The sequence below is a fragment of the Pangasianodon hypophthalmus genome, chromosome 21 (assembly GCF_027358585.1).
Source record: "Pangasianodon hypophthalmus isolate fPanHyp1 chromosome 21, fPanHyp1.pri, whole genome shotgun sequence".
Classification (NCBI taxonomy): Eukaryota; Metazoa; Chordata; class Actinopteri; order Siluriformes; family Pangasiidae; genus Pangasianodon; species Pangasianodon hypophthalmus.
In genome coordinates, this window is record NC_069730.1 from 18479592 (window position 1) to 18491515 (window position 11924).

The 11924-nt window shown below is 40.1% G+C and overlaps 1 protein-coding gene and 1 long non-coding RNA gene across 3 annotated transcripts; both read right to left on the minus strand.

Moving 5' to 3' along the window:
• Nucleotides 1-3822: 3822 nt before the first annotated feature.
• ptmab (prothymosin alpha b) lies at nucleotides 3823-7648 on the minus strand. Of its 2 annotated transcripts, none has more exons than XM_034314537.2 (5): nucleotides 7583-7648; nucleotides 4935-4997; nucleotides 4752-4836; nucleotides 4560-4645; nucleotides 3823-4452 (listed from the first exon to the last, which is right to left on the minus strand). In XM_034314537.2, the coding sequence occupies exons 1-5, from the start codon at nucleotides 7631-7633 to the stop codon at nucleotides 4408-4410; spliced, it is 330 nt and encodes a 109-aa protein (XP_034170428.1). In that variant the 5' UTR covers nucleotides 7634-7648; the 3' UTR covers nucleotides 3823-4407. The 2 variants fall into 2 exon arrangements, with proteins under 2 accessions (XP_034170428.1, XP_026802117.1); XM_026946316.3 differs by lacking the exon at nucleotides 7583-7648 and adding an exon at nucleotides 7127-7319.
• A 1929-nt stretch (nucleotides 7649-9577) lies between these two features.
• LOC113546439 (uncharacterized) lies at nucleotides 9578-10864 on the minus strand. Its single transcript, XR_003404719.3, has 2 exons — nucleotides 10400-10864; nucleotides 9578-10155 (listed from the first exon to the last, which is right to left on the minus strand). It is a non-coding gene; the product is annotated as an uncharacterized LOC113546439 (long non-coding RNA).
• Nucleotides 10865-11924: the final 1060 nt, after the last annotated feature.

Here is an 11924-nt window from a genome sequence, read left to right on the forward strand (position 1 = left end):
ACTATGTCGAATTTTACATCCTATTCTTACACGTTATGTTATTCTTATTCTTATCCTACACGTTATGTTATTCTTATTCTTATCCTACACGTTATGTTATTGCGTTAGAAGTAACCTGCAGTTCCCTCTATGGCCACTAGGCGGCAGAAGAGTTTGAAGCGAATCAGCATGGGCGCTGCAGCGCGAACCTTCATATCCCATAATTCATTGCTGCGGCAGATTCGACGTGCAGGCGCGAAAAAACAAAATGGCGGAAGAGGCGCCGCTATGTATCGAAACACATACACATTAACAGTGAATAATATACAACTATATAAAACCACAGCTTAATAATCTGCGTCTGTCTCAATCTTATTTGTGTGTACATGTAACGTCGACTATTGATATGTTGTCGCAAAGCCAACGATTAGCTTGGTTGCTAAGTAGCAAGCTGTGACTAGCTCAATGCTAGATAATGTAGTCTATCTGCAGAAGGAATCCGCAGTGTTTAGCATCAACATGGCGATGTTTTAACTCCTTTCTACTTTCAATGTTTAAGGGTTTTTTCCCCTCTAAGGGCAGAAAGCTGAAACAGTAAGGAAAACAATCTAAGGCTCGCCAAAACCAGTCTGTTTTTGGATTTTTTGGGATGAAATTTCCAGTAATAGATGGATGGATGATATGACCAAAATATCATATCGTGATATCTTATGATATTTTCACAATACATGATATATCACGATATTTAGGTTTGTTTACAGAGTGGCAGCAAAACACCAGTGCCACAGTGAAATACATTTAAATGCTATTTTTATGTAATGATATTTTTTATTGAACATTATTCATTATTTTTAACAGAGCTTTTTAAGTAGAGCTTCCTTAGTATCATCGTTCTTGCGTATTTATTTTCTTCGGTCCATTAGCATGATTTATTTGCGGTTCAACATTGCCAATAGTGTATTCGTAGCTATCCCATGAGTTTCACATCAACCTATGCTGTCCTATGTCAAATATTTAGTTTATTTTAGATGAGCGTTGTGTGAAAAATCATTAAAAATCTCACACTCTGAGATTTTAACTTTAAAAAATTCTGTTGCTGCCAGAACTTTGTTCACAGTGGCACTAAATCAGCCACTAGCGCATCACATTACGCATTCCAAGACCGCTGAACTCAACTCAAGAATAAAGACTAAAGAATTCTTTTACCATGTGCCATTTTTTTTTGTATAGTGTAGCCAGTATTATTATTTGATACACAAGCTCTATCGCAAAGTGCACGCAAAAGAGTAGAACCACGTTTAACGAACAATCATATTTTGAAGATTTTATTTAATGTCTACAAAAAATGTTTAAAGTAAAAGGTGCCGAAACGAACATCCAGTCTGCTGTTTCATAACCTTACGCTAATGTATTAAAAGATTTCCACAAGGTGTCGTTAGGTATGCTAATTCTAGCTAGCTAATTTTATAACAATAACAATACAATTACTACAAAAATCAGTTTTTCCTATAAAATATTTTCACTGTAAATATCACTGTAGTCAAAAAGAGTCACAGAATAACATTTCTGTAGTCAAAAAAGTTGCTAATATTACAAAACAGGTAACAAGTATGTCATTCCTCCTTGTCCAGCTATAAACGGATGACCCACTCAGATGACAGTAAGTGCACTAAAATGAAGGGGAAAACATTTGTAGAGGAAAACGTCATTGCACTTCTTCACATATTTGAAAGAAAGACGAATTATTATTTAGTTACTGTTTAGTTTCTTCATGTACAACAGGTCACTCATGACTATGTTTCATCGTAGTTTGTGCAACGAAATGAACTCTTCAGTTCTGAATCTTTACGCACTAAAATTTCAGTTCGTGCATTGATTTAAAAAAAAAAAAAACTTTTTAAAGGCTAGACGAAATTGCATGCCAGAGGGTTGTGTGTGCCTGTGTTTGAGTGTGTGTGATCATAGGGCCTAGGAGTCTGTTAAATAAAAGGAGTAAGTAGATGACAGATGACACGATGACAGACACAGAGAAATTACCCAGCATGCAGTTGTGTGGCTGTGAGATTCGCGGTGCTTGTGTAGAACCCTGTGGAGTGTTTATAGGCCTAATTAGTATGCTGCTTATGCTGCTTTGGAGTTTTTATGGGTCTACTGTCATGCTCAAATCACAAAAATGACTCCAAGCAGCCATACTATATGTGGTATATCATATCACTCAACCAGCTCCACACACACACACACACACAAAACCACAACCTACTAGTCTCCACAGCTCTTAATTCTTAAACTTGACACACACACCTCTGTAGACATGACATCAGCGTCCCGGGTCAGACAATCAATACACACACACACACACCACAGAGCCCATTTTAGTGTAGACAGCTTTTCTGAGTGCATCCGATACACATCAGGAGCACACACACTTCACTAAAGCAGTGTGTGTGTGGTGAAATCCAGCTCTCAGATAGCCTCAGACTGCCAATCAAAACAGGGAAGCGAACATGTTAAGTGGGCTTTAAGGTTAAGCACCTGGCGCTTAAAAGACAGTGATTTAGTGATTCTAGTGCTGATTTATTGGTTGTATTTTCATTATTCTCATGAGAAGTTAGGAGTTGTGTTCTGCGCTGATGTCACTGGGGGGACAATATATTTGCTAGCGCAGTTAGAATGGTGTTTAATGAAATAAAAATCTTCAGTGATCTCGTTTACACTGTGTTGTGTGTTAACAGTATTAACATGACAGCTGAAGCTTTGGAAGCTGACCTGTTTGAGCAGAGTGTAAAGATCTGGACAGACTAAAGCGCCACTGCATCACCCTCTTTAGGTAGAGATGGTGACAGCTAAATCTCACTGCAACATTATCAGCAGGTAGACGAATGGCTTTATGATGTATAATGTATAAAACCGCTGATGAAAGACATTTCAATGGAAAAAAAATTTTCAGCTTAGAATTTCATTACTTCATTTGGATGAAGTTCAAGATCACATTAATTATAAAGATTAATCTTAGAAACATTCAGAGTGGATTTTCACTTTACCTTTTGCATGATACAGGGATCACTGCACTTTGGTCAACTTCAGACACTGAGAAGCTGATAAATTGTTAATGAGGTTGAATGGTGATCAAGTTACAGTTTTTATGATAAACAGAGGTGACATGTGGACACTACTGTAAGCTCAGGCATAATACAAGGCACTTTCTGGTTGATGTCTTTAGCGTAACACAAAAATGGATCCCAATGCAGCACAATCACCCTAACGAGTTTCTTTTACTATATAAAAAAATTGATCTTGCTTTCTTCCATCTCATTCTCTGACTTTTCAATGACGGGCCATCCTTGCTCTTAAAACTGCTAGGGGATCATTTGTACTGTAGACATTGCTATTAAATAAAATTTCGACTTTATTTTATTGGGTACTGATTTTTAGCAAATTCAAATATTTAATACACCCCTGAATACAGAATGTGTACAATGCGCTAATTGCCAAAACAAAACTCCTCCCAAATATCTCGTTATGCCAAATCTTTTTTTTTTTTGTGCCTTTTTCAGTCATGGGCATGACCTTTTACAGAGGTCATAGTCCAGAGATAATATTTCTAGATTTTATATCCATATTTTAACCAAGTGATAAGCAGATCATACATGGTTGACTGGATTACCAGTAATTTAACACACAACTGATGAAAATCAAATTAAGATAAACATTGCAGGCTTTCTAAACTCACTTGTTAAGTGAAGATCTTAGTGGCCTAAAGCAACATTCTGGCAGTCCTGTTACCTGAACTCAATCTTCTGGTAGCACAGAGAGGTACCAAAGGAAACAGAAGTCAAGTACAACTCACAAAATAAAAGTCAGGTTTATTGTTGAACAAACTTCACACACACAGACAGGCCAAGGTAAAACAAATGCAAACGAAAAACAATAAGAAAAGTAACTCCTTTTCTTTGGCCTAGCCCTCCCATACAAACAAAACAAATGAAACAAAACTAGTTTATGGTACAACTAAAGTTCATACATAAAATCTGACTGGAATGCTCAGAGTTAAATGGCTGATTTTATAAATGTTTCTGTTTCCAAAGTTTGTGAGACATGGTCAAACAAGTAAAATTTCATAAAGAAGCACCGTTTTGGTCACAGGAGATCACGATCAAGTGACTGATCCCTTAACAATATGTACAAAAATATAAAATGTAAATAAAAATACAAACAAATCCTCGTCTTGTGAACTTTGTCGTCGTGTTGGGGATCTGGGTGGTGGATTTTTCCCTCTAGAAAATTTTGCATTGGGGGTTAGTGGGTGAGACGTGGGAACTTGGGGGGAAAAAATGACCATGTTTGATGTTTGAGTCCTTTATGCCACTGGCTCCAACAAACGTGCTGAAGATGAGCTCTACACCGGATCAGTAGCATCCAACAATCCTTTTAATCATCATCTTCCGGCTTGTGTTTCTTCGGGTCGACCTCGTCCTAGAGGGAGCAAAAGCCACAGATTAGAAGAGCAGAAGAGAAGTGGAGAGAAGACTGAGGAAACTAAACTCCTAACAACTTCCTGATGCTCCGCTACACATCCTCACCTCATCATCCTCGTCATCCTCATTAGCCCCTCGTTTCGTTCCTCCGCCCAGTTCGTCCTCTTCATCCTCATCCTCATCCTCATCTCCTGCAATAAGAATGTCTGCATTAGTCAGATTTTCACCCAGGTTTCAAACACGAGGGGTATCTATGAGAAGTCAAAACGACTTTTAGGAAACGGCAACACCACCCACCCTCTCCGTCTTCCTCCTCGTCTTCTTCATCTACTTCATCCTCATCTTCTTCGTCGATCTCTGGCTCTCCATTTTCCTCATTTTCCTGTTAAAACATATTTCCCTTATAGTAAGATCATCCTCCTCATCTCAGTCAAACCATAAACAAATCTTGACTTAAATGAATTGTTTAGTGTGCGCTACCTTTCCATTAGTGGCCTCCTTTCCATTTTCCTTCTCTTCAAGGAGCTTCTTCTCCTTCAAGTCCTGCAAAATGATTAAACATAGCCATTAACACGACGCCTTGTTAGAGGAGAGTGGCCTGGCTATTTAAAACCATCATTACGTCCAGTGGACTTGAGCCAAGATGGTGATTGAGGGAAAGGGGGGAAGAGCGCCCTCTGTCAGGTTGTGCGTAAAAGTGCAGCCATGGTCAGGACAACGCCATTGGCTGATACAGAGCCTTTCCAGCTGTCAATCATTTGGCGTAAGGACCCGCCTACTTAAGAGTTAGATGATTTGTAATACGACACCTCGGTGTTATTGAGATACCATGGGTATTGTAGTTCGGGTAATTTCGTGAACGCCATATGCTACGAGGAGGACACACCCGTGGAGCAGATCGCAGAAAAAAGGGACGGTCGTTAAGATTCAGGCGAGTCAGGGGTGGGAAAACAAGCTGACTTGGAAGACTTTGAAAGGACAAAGAAGGCCTGGCGCATGGCTCTCTCTTTCTCTCTCAACATCATTTCCGAGACCATCATCCCAAAATGCGTACTGCACCCTCGCGCGCTAAACAGTGCGCCAAACTGGGGCGCGCGGCCATCCTCGCGCATGCACACTACCGTCCTACACAGTATGGACAAACAGTGCACAAATAGTGCACATAGCAATACGCTGCGTGCTATCTAATACAGTATGCGGTTTGGTGCGCAGCCAGAAGAGCTCAATCCACTCCCCCTCCTTCCTTCCCTCCCTCCTGCCTGCTTTCACGCTATCTACCGGATTTAGGTCGAGAGGAACAAACTGGAGGCGGTCAGTCACTTTATCCGGCTTTTCACCGAAACCTGGTCAGCTAGAAGACCGCAGATGATTCACTTTCTATTCTACTAAAGTCCTCAAGTCTTTAAGCCCTGACGAGAACCAGCGAGGATTACAGAATTTCATCAAGCACACAGCACGCGCCACTACAATTTAGCGCAACGCTATTATTATTATTAGTAGTAGTATTAGTATTATTACTACTAGCCTGTTAATAAGTATCTGACACCTCTCTGGTGTCGTGTGTAATTCAGATTCTACTTTCGATGCATCCCCGCTAATAGTAACCTAATAATATGAAATAATATGGATTATTTACAGTGTGCATGCAACAAACCGAGTCTATATATCACCACAGAGCACTGGGGTTGATCTAGTCTTGCGAAATATTAAAAAAAAAAAAAAAATCCTAATGCACACTTAAATATAGCCTAGATACAACTAACAGCACTTCCGAAATGTAAACTCGGAAGTAACAAGATATCAGATAAGCCTCGATCCACAACTGCGCTTCATGAACACGCGAGCGAGAGAGAGAGAGAGAGAGAGAGAGAGAGAGAGGGAGGAGGGAGATCCGGTATAGAGTCTAAATAAACCGATCCATAGCCTTTTAATACAGACAGAAAGATGTGTGATGTAGGCTAGAATAATAAATAAATAAATAAATAACCTAAAACGCGGGTGCTTAGAATGAAATGAAAGCTCAAGCACTGAGACATCCTAAACTCCAACCGAAAATAAACTTGTAGACCAAAACGCGGAATCTCAGGACGACACGAAGGAACATCTGAATAAATAATTCATCACTTCTGTCGCTTACAGAATGGTCAAGTTCCTGAGAATGGACACAAGGCACTTGAATAAAGGCCTGAGAACCCAACAGCGTGCAAATGCATCCCAGTAGAGCAGGAGAAATGAAGAAATAAATCAGCGCGCGCGTTCACACGACTGGTTTACAGGGTAGCAGGAATAACAATAATAAATAAAATCATCATCATCATCATCATCATCAGGATCTCCGGCGGCGCCGCTCCGGTTCAAAGAGGAACCGAGAACCGACTGTAGCTTATAAACAAAGAACCCGCGCGAGGAGTGAGCGTTCACGAGCCTCATTCAGGACAATAACATCTAGATCTGTTGATTTGCCTCCAAATTCGTTTACAAATTCATCACTTTGAGAGACTGAGGATCTAAAACGGTCTCACGGGGTTTTTCATTTATTTAGTTTCGGGACACAATAGCTGCCGTGGGTCCTTCAGTGTCGGCGCGCGAAACAGTAACGACGGAAACCTGTGACGAAATAAAATGAATGAAAAAAAAAAAAAAGATTTATGTCGCTTTTCCGTGTTTCTTACCTTGGCGGAAATTTCCGTCGCGGAATCTACCTTGGTGTCTGCCATGGTTTATACTGACTAATAATATAAATAATGCCAAAAAAAATGAACGTAAGAAAATACTTAAGTAAATCCGCCTCGCGCTGAGCTTTAATCAATATTAAGCTGTTTATTATATAGCTCTTCTAAGCTAATGCCGTCGGCATGCGATGTAGGAGGCTTTAATATAGATTTGTGGGCGGAGCTACAGAAGAAGGGACGGACACCTGGATATGATTGGCTGGTGGTTCGGATGAGGGCGGGGTTTACTACGCCATAAGCGTGGAACAATGGATAAGGTTTCTAAACGGAAAAAAAAGGACACACCTCCTGAACCGAACCGCTAATTCAACTGAACAAGAGGAAGAAGAAGAAAAAGAAGCAGAAGAAGGAAAAGGACACACCCCCTACTTTAAAAAAAAAAAAAAAACTTCTTACTATAGACACAGCATATAGACTAGGTAGGGTATATTTCCTTAATAAACACATCCGGAGGGTTTTGGAGGTGTGCTAATAAAAAGAAAAGATTTCACCAGGTGAAACACACCGCCATGATGTGACGCGCAAACCCGATTGATCCGGTTTGGTAGGCTTAATAAGTCGAATCAGGTGTGTTAGAGCGGGAAAAGAAGGCAGTGAAAAGGAAACTCAGGACCAGAATTCAAAAAAAAAAAAAAAAAGAAAGAAAAAAAAAGCAGCCCACCCAGATAAAGAAGTGGATTTTAGGGAAAGGATGTTTTAGTGTCTGGTGCAGTCTGGATTCATTCCCCTCCCTTTTCCGTGATCTTGCTTTGACACAAAGGAGGTCGACTAAAAGAAAAGAGCAAAAAGTTTCTTCTTCCAAAGGCGTCTTCAAATCTTTTATCATGTTTCATTTCACCAACACGGACATTCCAACCAAATTATTTTGATAGTGTGTGTCTTAGGGTTAATGCAGGTGACAAAAACCCCGCGTCTGTCCTGGAGGAGTGTGAGGTCGGGGTCAGTAAACACGATTAAGCTTTATAACAAGCTGTGTGGGGAATATTCAGTTTAAAACCTTTACCATTTCCATTTACTACATTTAAGTTAGAGATCATTAGAACAAAGCAGAAGGCGTCAGGCGGCGAACATAACAAGCAGGAGGAGGAGGAGGAGGATGAGGAAGGTGGGGGGTTTCAGGGACTAATTCATCATAACCTACATTTAAATTTCTACTTTGATGACGACGCCATTTGCAGCAAGACGACGCTGATTGGTCAGTTCGACGCTCAGCACGCCCGCGTCACGCACTGCGCGAACACTATTGGTCGCTCAGAGTGTCAGTCAAACGACGCTCGCGCGCAGTCAGAGGAAAATCCCGGAAGTGGATTTTCGCACAGGAACTGAACTCGGAGGCGAAATTGAATTAGGTTGTGTTAAACATATTACAGATATAATTAAGGTTTTAGTTAGGTGCACAAAATGACATTAGGCTCCACTTAAATGATTTCCTGTCACACAGGCTTATATTTGTGCTTCATTCTCTCAGAAATAAAGGTACCAAACTGTACTTTGCCTTGGATCTGTACTGTCAAGGATCTTTTTGTACTTTTAGTATGTATCTTTTATCTTTTAAGTGCATTTAATTAATTTTTAGAGTAAACTTTTAAAGGTAAATCAGTGATCCAGGTCCAATTCATTCATCTTCAGTAAGCTCTTTATCCTGGTCAGGGTCACGGTGGATCGGGAGCCTATCCCAAAAACGCTGAGCGTGAAGCGGGAATACACACTGATGGGAGCCAGTCTATCACAAGCCACCATGCACACACTCACTCACACCTACGGTCAATTTAGAGCAGCCAGTGCACCAAATGGCATGTTTTTGGCAGTGGGAGGAAACCCACATGAACATGGGTAGAACATGCAGAACCCCATGCGGACAGTAACCCGAGCTCAGGCTCCAACCCTGAAGCTGTGAAGCCCCACTTGTGGACCTTAAATTATTTTTTAAAGGTGTACTATATTCATATTTGCAGGTGAAATATACATAATTAGGGTACAGAAGATGCTTCACCCCACTTTGAATCTTGATAAATCAATCAACATGATATGAATTTCCATTTTTCCATATGATGATACGTGACTGTCTATACACTGCAAAATTAACAGAAAGTTTTTCTTCTTGTTTTATATTGATTTTGTTTGTTAATTTTTGAATTAGCACAAAAATAATTAGCCAATTCCCTATAACAACACTACAATTAAATACCGTATAGAGAAAGTAAGATCTACAATAAAACGATTCCCAGTTTCAACATACGTTTTCTGAAGAGACGATGACCTCTAACCCTTAAAGCAATGTAGTATGTCAATACAGTTTTAATGTTCTTTATAATGCACTCATTGTAGACTGCCTTATCAGGGGACAAACTGTTAGGTTACAAACAATAAGGACGATTTACACATGACAGCTTTAAGTGTGGAGATTTTTACTTTACTGATAAATAGCTGCAGGGTTGCGTTGTGTACATGTGCCGCACTGTGTGTTAATTAGTTTTGTCTTTAATGAAGTTGTGTGGGATTCTTAACAGATCCCTAGAAAAGCAAATCCAAATCAAATGTTCAGACACCTTTACAACAGGAAGAAATAAATGTACACCCAGTGTATGATCCCATCCATGCAGAGCGCATTAGTCTAAAAGTTTGTAAATTGTTTAAGCATGGTGTCCCTGCTGACTCTCCATCCCAGCATCCATGCGGCTCAACGGGGCCACTGAGTTTGTAGTTTCCTCCATTTTTTTCAGCATGGACACATGAAGCTCTCTGCTGTGCTTTATGAACCTGTCATCTGCAGCTTTTAAGTAATCAAGCATCTCCTGGTTTGAATCCCTCTTCCTTTTTTTTTGCTTTTTTCCCCGGACACTTTCTTTGTTGGGATGAAGAAGATGTGGAAGATGAAGAAGAAGAGGAAGAAGATGAATAAGAGGAGAAGGAAGATGTGGAAGATGACGAAGAGGATGGCTCAGCTTCATTCAGGTCCTCATCAGCTTCTGTATGCCAAATAAATAAAAATAAATAAATAAAAGCACATTACTCAGCAATGCAAAACACTGATGTGTGCATTTATGTCCTAAACAAAGTGAACCACTGTTTGTGGCTAAGTTTGTAACACGTCGACCTAGTGGGTAGAGGGCCAAAATAATGTCCATGTGCACAACATTGCTCATGAATAACGTTAGAAGTGTAAAAGGAAAACTAAAAAACAACAGTACTTTGGTCAGGGTTGTAACTTACGGAGGTTAGCAGCAGACTCGGCGTCGATATGCAGCGTGACCACTGGCGCTCAATTCAGTGTCCAAAACATCATATTTATCGGTTTCAGTGCTTCTTCTTGCCTCCGAAGACCACTGCTAAACTACATTTTCTCACATTTTGTGCCTTTTTTTCTGTTGCAGTAATTACTGGAGATGTTAGCGCGGTTCCTAGCAACTAACACTGTTGTTGTTCAGAAAACTTTTCCCGGTGACGCTACATTGCCCCGCCCCCTGACGTAACCGGTTCTGGGGTTCCAGTCCAGCAAGTTTTTAGGGCCCGGGTGGAACCGGTTTTCCGGCCCGGAAATGCCTTCTCTGTGGTGGAAACGCACGGAACGGAACCGTGTAGATGGAAAAGTGGCTTAAACTGAGTTGTTTATTGATACAGCATTATTAAACCTGTGAAACAGACTTAAACACGTGTGTTCATTCCTCACAGACATACACTGCATTTCTGTTGATTCTTTCTTTAATTTGTCTATCAAATTAATAAGGTGGGGGCAAGGTGGCTTCGTGGTTAGCACTAAGCATTACATACATGGGGGTTCAATTCCCACTCCCCACCCTGTGTGCGCAATGTTCTTCCTGTGCTTTGGTGGTTTCCTCTGGGCACTTTGGTTTCCTCCCCCAGTCCAAAGACATGCCTTGTAGGTTGACTGGCATCTCTAAATTGTCCAAAGTGTGTGAATGGGTGTGTGAGAGTGTGTGTGATTGTCCTGCGATGGGTTGGCACCCCATACAGGGTGTCCCCCACCTTGTGCCCCGAGTCCCCTGAGATAGACTCCAGGCTCCCCTCGACCCTGTGTAGGATAAGCAGTTCAGAAAATGGATGGATGGAAATTAATAAGATTAGTCATTGTGTGTATTTAGATAATAGCGTATTGATTTGCCCATTTAAAGCAGACATGGCACATGATGATTTGGTAATGACTGTTATGCAACTTTTTTTTTTTTTTTTCAAAATAGACTGCTTCATCAAAACCCTGTCCTTTCTCTCATGTATCTGCATGTGTTGTGCTTGTAAGTGCAATGAAGACAAAACAATAAATGTGCTATAAAATGCACTATATAAAAAGCTGGACTAGTTTTACGTTTTTAAGCTGCACAAATGTTTCTTGGTTTCGTGTCAGACGGACGATACTTGGTTTACAGGTAAATAATAGGTTTTAAGTTGTTTATCACACCAAGTTTATCACATATTTCCGTTGCTGTTAACACAAAGCAGTCATTCTTTAATGAATATTCATTGACAAACCATAAGAGTTCAGTGTCAGAGAGGTACTATATAAAAGAAGAATATTTTATATATTTGTAATAATATTTGATAATAAGTTTAAATATGATTTTTGACACACAGAAATTTATATACATATTTATGTACACTGTAAAAAGCAATGAATTTTACAAGTAAATTACAGGCAACACTGCTGGCAGACCATTATAAATTTTCGTTTCTTTCCTGAAAAAGGAAAAACCTTTTTCATGGGAAGTTTTATTTTTATATT